General features: G+C 41.6%; 1 protein-coding gene across 4 annotated transcripts in view; it reads left to right on the top strand.

Annotated features, from left to right (window-relative positions):
- The window catches only part of cadm4 (cell adhesion molecule 4), a 146,638-nt gene that overhangs the window by 110,609 nt on the left and 18,877 nt on the right, over nt 1-17,152 (top strand). For all 4 annotated transcript variants that reach the window (XM_051956658.1, XM_051956660.1, XM_022193142.2 and 1 more), the window contains exons 2-4: nt 4,401-4,547; nt 12,692-12,979; nt 15,631-15,792. In XM_051956658.1, coding sequence (XP_051812618.1) covers nt 4,401-4,547; nt 12,692-12,979; nt 15,631-15,792 — 597 coding nt within the window. The remainder of the gene's footprint in view (nt 1-4,400; nt 4,548-12,691; nt 12,980-15,630; nt 15,793-17,152) is intronic.

The raw sequence follows: 17,152 nt of genomic DNA, 5'->3' as shown, positions 1-17,152 counted from the left end.
GAGGAGGAATCAAGGATTAGATCAGGCAGAAGGTGGGGAGGAGACGGATGGAGAGACTGCGGGTTTAAATAAAAAGAGAAAGAGGGAGATGTGAGACTGAGATTAGAGACGATGCAGCGGGAGCAAAGAATTATGAGCTGTGGACTAAGTCAAAATGAAGGAGGGGGTACACTCAAAAAATGTGAAGAAAGGCTGAGTGTAGGAGAGCACGGAAAAGGAGGACGGGAGAAAGCGACAGAACGAAGGTAATGAGAGAGATGACAGCAAGATTTGTAAAGGATTATGTATTATTTATAGAGGGAGAATTTTTTTTTTCTTGGCACCGGATTTGATTGGCAGAGTTCTGGCTCCCTGAGAAAGATAGAGTGATAATTTTAGACTGGGAAGAGAAGGAGGGGAGAGGGAATGGGTGGGGGGGATTGTGGGTCTGCAGAGGGAGGTATGGAGGAGAAGAACCTCAAAGTCAGCTATTTCATAGATTCAGTACACCGCAAAACTCTGTGATTAACCTAGAGCAAGTGTTTGTACACACGCACACACACAGGCTCGCACACGTAAACACTGCAAACTTCATTTGCATACATGCTGTGGAAATCGGCTCGCCTCGCAGACTCGGGGGATAACGGAAAAAATGTACATCCAGATGGGAAGAGATGGAGAAGTTGCCAGCGGACGACCCCATATGAGTGGAAACTATGAGCTGCTGTTATTGTTATAATTAAGGCGGTAACAGCATAAGGGGTTATGCATTGTAGTCTCCTGCATCGATTTCGTGGCCAGCATGCAAAGAAAACACAAGCTCCTGGCTCACTTCCAATTGTAAGATAATGACAGATAATGAATAGGGAGACCGTGGCTGCACTGCTTCAAGGATACACGGGGGCTTGTTTGGGGCAAATGGAGACACTTCATCTCTTATGTGGCTTGTTTTGTTCGTTCCATCTTTACCTGTCCCCACTCTCAGAGACATGGAGAGTGAGAGAGAAATGAAGAGAGAGTGAAAGCAAGAGAGTGGGACACAGCAAGGTGGTAATTCAGCCCGCTAACCCTGCACCAGTGAGGCAGTTTCTAGAATTTACCGTGACCAAGGGTGAGCCAGCAGTCCACCTGGCTGCCTCCCAAATCCCTCTCTTTAAACTCTCTACACCTCCTTTCATCCCCTCCCTCTGTCCCTCTATCCTTTGCCTCCCTTGGCTTATAATTCAACCCCATTGCGGGACCATTAGAACGGGCCCCCGAACAGCCTTGTCTTATGAATTTGTGCTCCTATTATTTATTTATTTGTTTATGTATTTTGAAATGATGGCCCTTCTCAGATGTCTATTGATGTAGTAAATAAAGGCTCCTTTTTTCCACGGCTGTGACAGCAGGGGTAGGAGCATTTCAAATGATAAGAAGCACCAATTCACTGCTATGAAATACTGCCCCCGCTTGGCTGGAGAGAGAAGTGATTGTTTTTGTTCCTCCACTGCTTTTATTTAACCGTTGATCATAGCCGTCAGTGCACTACCATGATATCAGTTTCTCTCTGCATTCTCTCTTAATATGAGTCAACGCTTGTGGGGTATTTTATTATAGGCACAGATTTTAATGGGGGTGAGATTAATACCTCTTTCACAGAGGTTGATTCGCTTGCCCTCCTTCTCGTTCCCTCTGTGGATTGTGCTACGCTGGTGATCAGAGGCACAGGCTCATGGCCTTGATGTGAATGGCAGCCTATAAAATCTACAGTCAAACTAAAGTGCTATACCCAGCTGCGTTACGAGCAGAAGTGGAGGAATATGCGCCATCTCTCGTATATTTCGTCCGGCCCCCACCAGCTGCATTATTATACCCAAACCATCACTTCCTAACTCCCTGCTATGTTTTCCTGGTTAGTGCCCTCATTCCCCCATCGTCTCTTCATCTTTCGCTTCTCTTCACCCAGACTGATCATCCACCAGCAGCCAGCAGGTGTTTTAAGGTGACATCTCCCAGCAATCACCAGCAAATGCCACTCATCCCGCTTACAACAGCCGTTAATGATTTTTAATTTTTATTTATTTTTGTCGCTTTTGTTTGTGCTTTGCTGCCGTTGCCACTGCAGCTAATTTCCTTTGAAGGGGTGACAGCTGTCAGAAGAAGTGGGCGTACAAATGGACAACTAATTAGTTTTTCTGGCCTCCTCCCAGAAGCAAACTTTTGACCGCTTTCTTTGTCTGGAGTTGCTCTCCCACTTGAAGGCCTCTTCGTTCTGATGGGTCACTAATCACACACAGACACTGCAGTGACTTTGTCAGGATGCACAGTAGCACTATTAAAATTACCACTGTTTAAAACAATGGCGGCCTATCCCAGTTGCTATGGTGATGAGTAATAACAGCCATTAGAAAAATAATTGGGATGGCGGTGGCAGGCCCTGATGGCCCCCGATATGAATCACAATATTGATGCAGAGAATGGGAGCAATAATGACTACAATTAGTGGTAATTGTCAAGATTTTTTTCTCAGTTCCATGGAGTATTAGAGTCTCCTTTGTCTTTATTCCCTCTTGGTTTCTTTCTGTCTTCAATTCAATATCCACTGTGTCTCTGTGTTTCCCCTGATGTGATGAATATGTAGGCTTTCAGTATTTCATTAAAAGAGATTAAAATCAAGAGGAGAATTAGATTTGGATGAAGTCAGAGGGATCAGATGATGTCAAAGTAGCTTAATTGCAATATGCCAACCCTTGCATATGCGCTCCCAATGCACATGCCCACCTATTGTACTTGAGTGCACATGCACGCCCATGTACGCACAAGACCTTAGGATGCACTCCGTTGCAGATATAGACATTTATTTGGGCCCAAAGCAGTCAAGTCAGCAACTCCTGCTATGGAAGCTACCATCTGTTTGTCTCACAACATTTCCTGCCTTCTGAAGGTGTTTTACAGAGCTGAGAGACGCTGCTAGAGTCAGCAGTGAAACATATATAGTCCAGTCGTCTTTATCGGCTCCTCTCATTGCCTGCTTTATCACTGTGCTTCAATATTGATGTCGTTCTTTCTCTAAATCCTCCCCACGGCCAACACTTTGCCAGGGAGAGAGGGAATGCAAATGGGAATGCAAATTGGTAAATACTAGTTTGGGAAGCCCAGAAAGCTGGTACTCTCTCCAAGGCAATCACATTCCACTCCTGGCTGGAACCAAATGACTAATTGCTCTGCAAATCATTTGAATTCAAGCGACGGCGCTCTGTGTCCATTGTGCTCAGCGGGAGGTGTGACTCAGCCGAGTCATGTCAACAGCCTGACCCACAAACACGGAGGGTGCAACAATCAGAGCATAATCAACCTCCTTATTATTGACTCTTGGGCTGTCAGCAACATCAAAGGGGCTCCCTGGTTTCTCGGCCCCCTTGTCTGAAACTATTGGGTTTAAGGGCCAGGCATGTTTGTTTGAAAGTTTATCTGAGAAAGTTTCTGGGAGTGTGAGTGCAACTCCACATGCATGCGCATTTCTGTGTCCTCATTTGTGCATACTGTGTAGCGCATCTGTACACACGTGTTCATAAAGGTGTCTGTGTGTTTGTGGTATTCATTCACAGGAGCCAAAGCTGGTGCAAGAGCCCAGTTTCTAAATACATGTAATAAGAGCCATTACATTTGGATAATGGAGTGTGATCAACGGGTTTAGCTTCCACCTGGGTGAGAAATAGCATTAAGAATATGTAAAGCGTATTCAAGGCTGCCACTGGTCTCTCACAGCTCTGCACTTTGGCCTGTCTCTCATAAAGTAAGACTGCAGTTTAAGCTAATAGTGTACTCAGAGGTAGTGTCAGGGCTGTAGTCCAGTTTGGGTGTCTTTGTTGGACTGTGTTGGTCCCTGTTTGTCTTCATGTGTCTGTTCAGATGTGTGTGTGTTAGAGTGTGTCTAAATTCCACCAGACCAACAGCCACTTAGAGATTTAATAAGGCATTATGTATTCAAATGTGTGTGTTGATGCATTCTGTTAGACTAGCCCGAGGCAATATGGCTGTTTGTGTGTGTTTGCCCATGTAAAGAGATGAATGGCAGTAATTATAATCATCCCTATTATAATCGTAAGAACACATTGCTCATAAGGACCCTCTTTTACTTGTTGAGTTCTTCAGTGTCTTTTCTCTCGCTCTCGATCGCTTCATCTGTATCACTCTGTCGCCTCCTCTCTTTTCCTCCCCCTCTCCATGTCTTCCTTTATGTGTCTGCATGATGAATGGCAAGTAAATGAAGGATGTTTTAAGTACCTTATTTCGAAAGATTTTATCTCAAGAGACGGGTGGATAGAACTTTTCTTTTTTCTCTGCATCAGTTCCCTCTCCACTTTTCTCCCTCTTTTGTCCTCTCTGTCGTTCCACCTTTGTATCACTATATTAATGTCCATCTTTCTCTCCTTCAGCCCACTGTCAGGCGGTGCAAGCAGAGAATGTGACAGTCTTGGAGGGAGGCACGGCCCAGATCTCCTGCCGCCTTCAAAACTATGATGGATCAATTGTAGTCATCCAGAATCCCCGTCGGCAGACTCTTTTCTTCAATGGCACGAGAGGTGTGTAACTGCATGCACATTCATCTGTACAGCCAAACTTAATGCATCCATGTCTTTACATTTGCCCTCAATGTTATTTGAAGCAAGCCTTTCAGACACATTAGCACTGACTCACCACCACTTGCATTTTACATTTTTCTTGTTGCAAATGTCTTCACTTTGCCTTCAAAGTCATTTCACACTAAAAAGTCAGATAACTGCCAAGTTAGATGGATTTACTGACTGCCCTACCAATGTGGCCGCTTCAGCTGTTTAAACAGCGTAGTTTGAAGCTCTCTGCATAATCCACTGTTAACCCCGGTGACGAGATCAGAGCTTATTAAACTCCTCATTAGAAGCATGGCCTTGGCAATCACATGTTTTTTTTAAAGGCAGCTTTATGGCAAATTATTATTGTAACCAATATTATAATGAAGGCAGATTTCATTGATGGCCTCGGGGTAGGCAAACACTAGATGTTTTTCTCTTACTAATTAAGGGCAAAAGTTGCCACCTTAGCCAGATTTTGTGTAAGAGCTGCTGGGAAACCTCTGAGCAAAAGAACAGTGATCAAGGGTATTAAACACAGCCTTTGAAATGTGTGCGTGGCAGCTTAATTGAAGCAAAAAAAATGCATTATGATTTGTGGTTTTGCAATAGGTATTTATGCTTTGCGTAATCTATGTGATATGACATTCGCTTGGGGATGGTGTCAAACTGGCTTTCAACTGTTCAGGGTTAAGTTAAAGATTAATTTGAGTCTGTGCCAGTTCAAGCTCATGAGACACTGCCAGCCTCGCTACCTGACAAGTACCCTGCATTGGGTTTAAAACAGCTCTTCCTTCAAGTTATATGAAAACAAGCACATTGCCTGATCAGTAAAGGTAAATATCTAATGCTCGACAGATGCAAATACAGTACATACAAACATGAAAACCTCTTAACAAAATCCAATTAGGAAATAATTTGTCTTCTCTAGATATACTGTAGCTTTTTATTAGCAAAGGAGCAGCAGAAATCTGTGTGTGGGTTGTCTAAGCATATTGTTTTGCACAGCAGTTACTTTTTCTTTTTTTCAAAATCATACCTAAAGTGAAGTCTGCAGAGATCCAGTGTAGAAATTATCTGTAACTGGTGGGCTGAGCGGCCAAACAGAAACAACAAACCCTGCTGAAGAAGCACTTGCTCATCTAAGGAGCTTTCTGCTGTGGACACTGCTCAACAGTTAATGGACATACCAAGATCGAATTTTTTCTTTCTCCTGAACAGTCGGAGCGTTGTCTCTCTTGTGCTTGACTAAGCCAAAAAGAAGAAAAATTCCCAGCTTGGTCTAGACAGAAGAGAGAGAGAGCGAGAGAGAGAGTCTGTTTGCTGAACTAACTTCACTCAAGCTGCTCTAACTGAATGTCACTGAGCTCCGAAGTATTGTACACATTATTATTTTAATCTCAATCTGCTACTATTTCTCCGGCCATATTTTTAAACTGTCAGTCATCCTTGAATTCATCTTAATTGAGTTGAACTCAGAACCAGACAACCACGATTTTAACTGAATATTGTGGTATTGCAGTGTTTGTATTGGAGTCATGGGTTTAAGCTCCCGACAGATAAAGATTTTCATGTCAGCGCTCGTTTCACACAGCCTTTAACTGTCTTTCCAGTGTGTGAATCAGTAAATAAATCCAAATGAAAGAAATCTGTTCCACTAAGTAGGAGGATGTTCTCCAATGTGTTGAATATAAAGACTTGTGCAAATGTTAATGAGTGGCTGTACGATCAATAGCTGATTTTCTGTAGCTGACCTTGCAGTTAAACCTCCGTATGATCAGGAGGAATTAATTTAAAAGGCATTTCCAGCAGTGCTCATGCATCTGGGGCTTATTGCAAGGTGAAATATGCTCAAAATAATTAAAATCTGCTAGACCTTTTTTTTTTTTTTTTTTTTACCAGCATTAAAAAAATAGATTTAAAAAATGCAACTCAAAGACATATTTAATTTATACTTGTAATCTTATGGTATGGTATTTATGTATGTGAATTTTGCACTGAACACATTTTTCAGCTTTCTAATCAGTAGCTAGCACTTAGTAATTACACTGCTTCAGCGATTGAGACTCCCACGTTTCTCAGGGGAGCAGTCTCTGACATAATAGAAGTCACTGAAGATTTTACGAACAGAATTCCAGGATTAGGATGAAATACTTGATACAAAATAGTTGCCTCACATCATGCGTTACATCATTTTAATATTCACGGGTACAGACCTCCTTCTGCTGCACACACTTTTCCTTTACTTGTTAGTTGTCTCGATCACTGAGCAGAATCATTAGGGCAGATGAGGTTGCTGCTTTCAGAAACCATATTTTCAGCTCCCCCCCCCCCAATTTCTATCAGATCAGCGCCCTCGGTAAGGTCCATTAGGTACACAGACAGAATCGCCTTGTCTGCTCTCCCACGAGACATAGACTTGCACCCCTCGGAAAGCATGATGAAGTCTAATCAGAGCTTGATGGTAAAAGGGATGTGTAGGCTGGAATTAAAGACAGACTTAATTTTAAATAAAGAAAAGAAGAGAAATTGTAGAGGGTTAAGAGTCACACAGCAGTGGAGTGAATAAGCACAACAGTTGGAAATAATCCAAACTTTAGAACAAGGTACGAAGTCTAGATGGCTATTTGGCTCTTGTAAGCACCAAAAACTCTCACCAGGGAGATTTTCGGAGTGTAAATTTCATCTCACTCTGTCTTTTTTTTGCCTCCACATTTGCTCCATCGCTTTCCTATTGCCCATCTGCCACCCAGATTACAGGCTAACAAACTAAGGCCTTTCTCTGCCGACCCATTCCACACTAGCTGCTGCAGAAAGTGCAGTGAATTAGGCTGCCTGTTTTGCAAGCGAGCAACCAGTCAAGGGTGTGTTTTATGAGATTGCAGGGACAGATAGCTATAATAGAGCAGTGGAACTAACCAAATGGAGCCTTTCTCCTCAGTGGTCCATATCTCTATTTCTCCTCCTATCGCCAGCTCTCCCCAGCATGCAAATGAGACGGGACAATAAAGGTGAACTTGGACTTGAACGGAAGTCTGACATTTAGTTGCCATTTAGTGCAGTGAGGGAAAAAAAAAGATTTACCTATCTGTGGGGAATAGCTCTCTAACAATGCTCTCGCTGCCATCCGGTGGAAGGGAAATTTGGGGAGTGGGGTGGAGAGATTAGTGTGGTGTACTTGGAGGAAGAGTGGGCTAACTGCATTGCTCTGGGCCACTCCTTCAGTCTCCTGTTGATTTCTATTCCTATCTATATAATATTTTATGCCACCTGCCGCATTATGTATTCATATTACTTTATTTCTCTTATTCCTCACCCCCACTGTCTCTAATGCATACACATGCGTGAACATCCAGAGAGGCCAATGGCTATTCTGTCTGTGTCATGCGGTTAATTGTGCTACAGGAGGCTACGTATTATATAAGAAAGTGTCTGCTTTTCTGTCCGTGAGCCAAATCTAACACAAAGTAAAGAGGAGAGAGACAGAATAAAATAGAGATGAAGAGCAAGGGAGGTTTCATTGTCAAGTCAATACAAAGTGAGTCTCGCAGGTATTTATGAGAATCTATATACATCGAGCCACTGTCATCCACAGACTGTTATTAGCGTTATTTGTTACTATCAGCATTTTCTCCTCATTGATTCTACTCTTTCTTTAGCAACAAAAGGAAAATTGTTATATGTTCACCTCTTCTCGTCCTTTCTGTCACTGTCCTTTCTTTGTTATCCTCCTTTGTGCACTGTGCAGTCTCTGATTGTAGCTCATTGGTCTGAGGTTCAAGATTGGTTGTGGAACTGTTGAGTTTAGAAAGCTGCTGTCTCTAGTTATTTTCCATAGTCTGAATAGCAGTGTTTACCCTATGTGTAACTGTAGCATTTAGCTCATCTCTCACTTGCTCATTGCACCACACCACTCAGTGTAATAGCATTCTGAAAATGATTTTGGTTGCACAATAAGCTATATTTGCAAAGTACTTTTGAAAAGAGTTACCAAATTCTTCACAGCAAGTAAAACAATCATGATGAAAACCTAATAAGATGAGCAATAAAAATTCTAGACACTAATTAGAAAATGGCTTATAGGGGAATAAAGAAAGCAGTTACAAAGAGAATGAATGAATACATTCTAGTTTAGGATCGTCCAATCAGTGTTTGGGAAAATGAACAGTGCTCTCCCTCAAAGCTGGAAATGAGAGAACCAAGACATCTGTTATGCTGTATCAATGTAAGGCCTGGAGCCTCTCCGTCGAGACTGACTTTGCAAACTCTCTCTGAACTTTTTATATCAAACCAAGCTTTAGATTTAGCTTCACTATCAATTCCAGAGCAGCAAATCATCTGTGGTGCAGTCACAGTGCTATTTCTCCCATGTTTTGCAATTTTTTCCGCTGCAGAGTTGTCCAGGGGAGTGACATCACAAATTAGAGGGTGAAAACTCACTCTGGTTCCAGACCGTGAGAGATAGAACTGGCTGTTTGCTAATACAGCGCAAACTATCTTGAGGCCAAGAAATTCTGATTCCAAAGCTGAAAATATCATACACTAAATTACAGCAGTCCTTGCTTCCCTTGTGTTGTTTGATATGCTTGCTATGTACTGCCTGTAGAAAGGTAGATGATCCACTGATCCATCCATTTTCTAGATACCACTTTATTCTCTGTATGGCTGCTGGGGCAGCGATAGACAACCAAGCACACCCACATTTAGACCTACAGACAATTTAGAACCACCATTTAGCCTTAGCATGTCTTTGGACTTTTGGTAGAAGAGATTTGAACCCAGGACCTTCAATCTGTGAGGCAACATGCTAACCACTGTGTCGCCGATTTTCCAAGATACACATAAAAATAAACATGTACTGAAGACATTAAATAATAAGGATGCATTGTGTTTTTTGTAAAGTATTCTTATGTGCAATCAGGCTGGGCCAATGTCATTTAGCTGAAATGTGGTGCACAGTCAAACCTGCAATTCCAAGCCCAAAGTACAAATCTTACTTGTAATTTGTACAAATTGTTGCAGCAGCTGTTACTTTCTTGGCCTTTAAGTGGCCCTCAACCTACAGATCTTAACTGATATGACTTCACATTCTTGTACTTTATTCAGTTTTGCGCTAGTCTGGTTCCAGAGCTCTGAATTGCTGCCCACATGGAACATAGTGTACAATTGTGAACAGAAGTTTGCATCCACCTGCAAAGACCATGTGTATCGTGGCAGTTGTGAGTTCCCAGTGAATCCTTTAATGCCTAATTTTCTATGATGAAATAATTGAAACACATCTTTGTCACACAAAAAAACAAGCTTGCATTATCGGTTCTCTGGAAATATGACAAAATCTGCTGGGTTAAGAATATGCATACAGCTTGAATTTTCAAGTTTAGTGATGTAGAAAGCCATACAAATCAAATTTTCTTAGTGGCATGGCCTCTCTACTTCTCATGAGTGATTTTGAATGACTACAACTGGTGACTCTGAGCCAAATTAAATAGGGCCCATTTGACACACTCATCAGAGTCAGTCACAAACACGACAATTCATCAGGATGGTCAAGAGTCAACCCAGAATCACCATACAGCAGGTCTGCAATTGATTGGAATATGCTAGAACACAGGTGTCAGTGTCAACAATCAAGCTTGTTTTCACCATGCCATGCAAGACGGAAGCCCTTCCTCTAAAGGCAGCACCGAAAGACTTGACTGAAGTTTGCCGCTGATCGTATGGACAAAGAAAAGGCCTTCTGGAAGAAAGTTCTGTGATCAGATGAAACAAATATTATCCTTTGAGGTTGATTAGCTGCCATTGGAGCTGGTACTTTACACAAAGTAAATAGAATAATGATGAAGGAGGATTACTTCCACGTTCTTCAGGGAAACCTAAAATCATCACCCAGAAAGTTGGATGTTACAGCAAGACAATGACCCCAAACACATATCAAAAGTGGTAAAGAAATAACTAAATCAGACTGGAATTAGGGTATGTTCCTCCCAAAGTCCAGACTTAAACCCCATCAAAAACCTCTGGACTGTAATGAACAATCAAGTCTGTGTTGAAACAAACTAAGTTTCTGTACTAATTCTGTCGAGAGGAGTGGTTAAGGATACAACCGGAAGCTTGCTAGGAGCTTGTAGACGGCTGCCAAAAGTGCCCTATTGAGGAGAAACTGGCCATTGGAATTTTTACCAAAATTTTGCATTGCTGTATGTTTTTTTTTTTTTTGGCAAAGCAGATTCTGTCACATTTCCAGAAGACTTGCTATAAAACCATGAAAGAACCAAAATGCATAATTGTTTGTATGATGACAAAAAAAACCTATTCTATTCTATTCCATCCGAGAACATTCAGTTATTGGAGTCAGTGGATAAGACTGCTATGATATACATGGTCTCTACAAGTGCATGTGAACTTTTATTCACGACTGTAGGCGCAACTGTTTAACAAAAAGTATATTCCGATACAATTAAACTGTATTCTCATTTACATTTAGAAAGAAGCTTATTTGCTCCCCAAAGTGTGCCAGACTAGAAAATGTTTCCAGTTTGAAAAAACTACAAAGTCTGTGTGAAAAGATGGAGGTCTAAGTCTGCAACAGACCTTTCACCCAGAAGACTGTAGTTCGTGGGCTGTGTGGGACTTTTGTTCCTCTCCGTTTTCTCTTGCTCTTTGGTGAATTTAGGCACTAAAGCTGCTCCATTAGGTTTAGCAGAATAGCATGGATTTAGTTAAACTACGACTCCATCCATCCATCTGTCCATTATCTACATACCCCATCATCCTTTGTAGGGTCGGGGGTGTGGGTCGCTAGTCCATCACAGGGTCACAGACAGACAATTTTTGAATCGTGTCCTCCATTTTCTGGGTTACTAGTCCCAAGCCATCCTATATATAATTGAAAATGCGCTGAAAATGAGCTGAAAAGGATGTATTTATAATATGACACAAAAGAACGTAATCGACTATAAAATACATTTTCCTCAAAATGTAACTGAGATTGCAATACAGTTGTTTGGAATGTATTTTTAGGAGACAGGGTGACAATTTTTTCCCTGGGTTAGAAAAGAAGTATACCAATTAGAGCCTTTTTTGCTACTTTGTGCATCATGTCGTGAGTGATTTTGACATCTAAACCAACAAAGCAGAATGTAAATATCATCTTTCCATGTAAAACTCAGAAAACTAACAACTAAAAGTTGCCACAAAATTACAACCTGGCTGAATAAGACTGACACAGGTGCACAGGTTGCTGTAGGCTGACTTACAGAAATTAATTGCTCTGCAGATTCTGTTGCTTCAAATGTTGACTGAAAATGAGTTTGGTGGGGCAGAAACATTTACAACCAGCCATCTAGAAAGAGAAAACGGTTAACATTTACACAGTGTAAGGCTAAACAATGAAGTTAAAGGAAATAACATTTCAGTCTATCTAGATAGGTTTTCCCTGGTAGAAATGTTTTGTCAATAATTTAACAGCTTACACTTGTGGAGAATCGAATAATGGAGTTTGTGAGTAAGCTTCAAAGCAGCTCCCTTAGATGCTTCTCATCAAAACACAAATTCAAAATTATGCAAGTAAAAGCCTGCCTGTAAAGTGAATTAAAGCAAAGTTCCCTAGAATATGACTCTTTTAGCTTGTGTGCGTGTGCGTGTGCGTGTGTGTGTGTCTGTGTGTGTGTGTGTGTATTTCAAGTAAACACAGCACCATGACGAAAACAATTCTTGATACACTGTGTTCCTTTTCAGAAAAATCTGAAAAAAAAAAAATCAATTATACTGACCCAAAGGGAAGGGATTTTATTTTTGTTGGTGCTGTTTTCGCTTTCTTTATACCTTTACTCTCTTTTATATTAATACAGGGATTAGTATTTATTTAAATTTAATGTTTCACATTAAAGAGACAGGGCTTTTTTATGGCAGTGCCTATTGTACTCACCACCCCTCTTCCCTGTTCTTGCCACTGCTCCTGTCACTTACACCACACCTTCTTTGTCATTTCCATCACTCTTCCTTTCTTTCCCAACTCCGTCCCCCTCCTCCTCAACAATACCTGTCTGTGCTGTTTAATTTCTGCCCCAACATTCATCCCTTGTCTACCTTCTCCTTTGTCTTCGCCCCAACTGCAGCTCTGAAGGACGACCGCTTCCAGATGGTGCTCTTCACACCACGGCTGGTGCGCATCACACTGACCAACGTCAGCGTGTATGATGAGGGTGGCTACTTCTGCCAGCTCTACACGGATGCGACGCACCACCAGGTGGCCACGCTCTCTGTTCTGGTGCCCCCAGAGACGCCAACGGTGGAGGTGAAGCAGGAGGCTGTGGAGGGCGGAGAGGTGGAGCTCACCTGTGTGTCGCCGAGAAGCAAGCCGGCCGCCACCCTGCGTTGGATGCGTAATGGCCGGGAGATACCAGGTACCAGGACGTAGCTGACAGATGGACTGATGGAGGGTTAGATAATTATGACAGATAAATGAGAAAGTTAATGTGATATTATAGGGCAGGTGAAGTGGAATGGTAGGATGATATCAAAGGTTGAGTGCTGAATAAAAGAAGAATAAAAGGATTGGTGATTGATGGGTTGACAGCAGGACTGGCAGATGGATCATTTGATGGGAGCTGGTTAAGATGGATGGATAGTTAATGGGTGGAGAAATGAGGGTCTGGGCTTGAGGACTGTTAAAATTTCTCCTACGTGTCTGGTTCTTTTATTTTGATCCATTGTTCTTTCCAATATTTATAAGCGGCAATATAAATCCTACAAATCAAATACACCGTCTGAGATCTGAACGGTAATATTTTTGGGCTCCATACCTTCAAAGGTTTAAAGTTCATAGAAGAACATCAACCACTTTTATGTCTTTGGATGTCCACTAGTCAACTTCTTTTCCTAACAAAATAGACATATATATTTTTCATGTTGCTCTTGCTAACCTCTGTAGTGAACATTCTATTTCAAATGTACTTTTTTTTGCAAAAAAATCTGACAAGCGCGCCATATCACGAAAGCTCAAATTCTACACACACTCCAGATTTCCTGCTTGTCTCGCTCTGCCTCTTCTTCAGACTTGCGAAGGCACAGTTTTAAATTCACCACCTTCTAACTCTTCCTTCTTCTTTGCTTCTAATAAATCTATGAGCCATCCAGCTATCAGTCTGCTACCTTGATCTACACTTCTTTCTAACTCACTGTCGCTCACAGCTTCTCTCAGTTAGAGGGGCACTTCATTCAATAATACATGTGAGACCTATCTTTCCATAGCTTTTAGTCTGTTTAACCCCCAAGAAATCTGCTGTTAAAACAGCATTTGCATGCAGTGGTACATTTGATTTGACTTTCTCAGAAAACCTGCTCAATTGAATAGTGAGAACAGAAAGTCTCTTTAACAAGCTATGCAAAGCGCTTTTCATTGAATCTTATGACTATTTTCTTTATTCAGTTTTATTTCCAGCTTTAATAAATACAGACAACGTTGTTCAAACGGACACATTGTTGTCGGATGGGTTTGTGTTATTATTCATTTATTCATACTCGGCGCTTTCAAAAAACACACACATAACAACAAAATAATGTAAGATAATCTGATGTCAACAGTTTTTGGGACATTCATTGAGCAATGCTTTGCCCTTTCAGACTTCATGTCAGCCATCAATTCTTTTACCTTCTATTTTTGTCTGGCACTCAGTGTTTCTTTCATCCAGTCTCTCAACTTTTCCTCTCTTCAGAACACACCTGTCACTGTCATTCTGTCTCGCCTTCTCCCTGTCCTTCCTCTCTACTCCTCCCCCTCCCTTTCATCTGATCTCCTTTTCCTTTTTTTCTTTGAATTTCGCTGGTGACAAAAGACGTAATGCTCCTGAGCGTGGTTACTGCTTGGACGGGGCTTTAAGAATCAACGAGACGGACAGGAGCTGCACCTTGGCCTCCCTTGACTCGTCTTGTTTCCTAATGCGTCCCTCTATCTGGCTTCTTCCTCCTTTTTCTTCTCTTCTTCTCCCTTCCCTCCTTCCGTTCACTCGTCGTTTCCTCTCTTCTGCCCCTCTCCTTCCCTGACTCTCGCATCTCTTTTGGCCCTGAGTTAAATGAACTGTGACACAAAAGGTTAGAAGCAGATCCCAACAGATATGGGAAGCACTCTTTAATTAAGACTCTATCTTACCGCCGCTCTCTTATTCCCGCTCATCTGCACACACCGCTGTCCTCTCTCACGCTTCAATTAGGCCTGCTTTCATTTGCTTGCCGACAATAATTGAAAAGTCAGCGCGTTATAAGTAATATTGTATTCTGCCTAAACAAGCACAAACTCCAAGTACGTGACCATGTCCAGTCCCGTTAGTTTGGCCTCGCTGTCCCTCCTCCCTCCTTCTGTCTCTCCTCCTCCTCTCTTCTTGCATCTTTCTTTCACTTTGCGTCCGCCTTAGTACTGTTATCATCCTCTTTCATGTCTGCCCCCCACCATTCCACACATACACACTTCTATCATGCTTATTTTGCTGCCCTCGCTTTTCGTCTACAGGTCCTTCTCTCCTTTTTTCTCTCACCCTGTTCCTTTGACGTCCCCCTCTCTCCACGTCGAGCTCAGTTAAAATCTCAATTGGGTTATGCATATTCCTCTTTTATCCTCCCCTCTCCTCTGTCTCTCTCTTTTTAAATTGCACACTCACAAAACATTCAGATGATTTCCTATCTGAAAACAAACTGTGCTGCTGCTCATAATTGCCATAAAATATAGATGCAAATTGCTTTCTCCTCTCTTTCTCTCTGTTATTTGTCCCCCACCACTCATCCTCTTTCCTACAGTTACCTGCTCTATAAAGCTCATTCATCAGACACTAACTTCTTCCTTCTGCTAATATCTTCTATTTTCCCCGTGTTCTCATCTAAAAATCTCTTCCTCTCCTCTGTCTTGTATTACTCCTTGTCTCTATCCGTCTCCCACCGCAGGTATGATGTCAAAAGAGAAACCAGAAATGTTTCAGCTTCTAGGTTGTTTCTTGTCCGCTTTACCTTTATTTCTTCCCTCCACTCACTCTGTCCCCTCGTTTTTTTTTTCTATTCTCTCTAGGTGTGGTCTCCCAGCAGGACAATTCGAAGACGTTCAGTGTCTCCAGCACCATCCGCATCCCTGTTGAAAGGAAAGACAACGGGGCAGCGCTGAGCTGTGAGGCATTCCACCCTGCACTGAGTGGGCAGAAAAAGATTCGGCATTATCGCCTGGATGTGTATTGTAAGGCTCTTTTCAAATTTAAATGCGTGCGTGTGTGTGTGTGTGTGTGTGCACTTTACAGCAAAGCACTTTATATCCACCTTTCAAATACCGTGATGTTCACTGCCAAATATGTCAAAAACGCGCATTATTTCATCTGTATTGCTGTCACTTAAGTTGCTACTTCAGTGCTATTCATTATACTGTTTTACTTTAATGTCAGCAATAATTTTGTCAGAGTAGCAGCCTCATTTTTAAAATGGTGGATGTCTCATTTTGGAATGAAGCTCATTTATACACAGTCCAGGATTTTAACAGAGTGATATTCAGTGATGCCCCGTATGAGTCCCACTCTCATTAAAAACTAATACATACAAATCTAGTCATGCAGAGAGCTGGCAGAAGTAGGCCCGTGGCCAGGTTAAAATCCTGGCCTGAGGTATAAGCTGAAAAGAACCTGGGTCGTATTAGTATGTGCAGTGATCCCAGGACCTTTTTTTTGGACTGATTGATCATTGCAGGCTTATTTGCATGAGTTAGTATACACTAAAATCTAATGCCCATTTTGGGAAGGCAAAAGAAGTAAACATACTGAGAGGGATTTAATTTTATCCTTGGCTTAAGGTTAATTTTCACTAAGGGCAATAAGTTGAGATAGAAGCACTTTTTTTTATTTTAAAACCAATTCGCAGTGTTTTCACAAATGTGTAGATGCTTCAGTTGGATTATATCAGAAAGCTGTTATTTATATCCTTTTTGAACAAGTCCAGAACTTCTAATTTGCTTTTATAAATGTGAATTCATTTTGTTTGCTTCTAACATATCAGATTTTCTCCTATTACTAAAGAGTTGATGCAAAGTTTCTTTATTGATTACATGTTTGCTTCCACAATGGGTTCGATAGTCTTCTTTGGGTTGACAGTTTATCACACACGCCTACTATATTATATTAAGATCGAATGGATGCTGGATGTGTAATATACAGTTCTATTTCTCCTCCAGTATTACTGTATTGCTATTTAACAAACTACCAATCTTCAATTACTGTATTTCTTCTCTGCTCATATTAGCATTCCTGACAGTTCACTATAATTCTTATCCCGCAGTATATCAATATTTTACAGAGCTAAACATTCCACAGGCATGTATAAATATTTGCAGTTGGTGATATCGTTCATATTCCGCACATACTCCTGCATCAGTCTTTGGGTGCAAATAATTGCCACTTGTATATTAATGTTTGTTGATAGATCACAATGATTAATATTCAACAGTTTGTTAGTCTGCGCGCTGGTGGTTCCTTCAGCCAGAGAACTGGCAATAATGACCGACCGTCAGTGTGGATTTGGCTTCCCATCGCTCTGTTACTGAACTGCGGTGC

Source organism: Acanthochromis polyacanthus, chromosome 12 (genome assembly GCF_021347895.1).
Source record: "Acanthochromis polyacanthus isolate Apoly-LR-REF ecotype Palm Island chromosome 12, KAUST_Apoly_ChrSc, whole genome shotgun sequence".
Classification (NCBI taxonomy): Eukaryota; Metazoa; Chordata; class Actinopteri; family Pomacentridae; genus Acanthochromis; species Acanthochromis polyacanthus.
The sequence above is the reverse complement of the archived record's forward strand: the minus strand, read 5'-3'. Positions and strand labels throughout refer to the sequence as shown.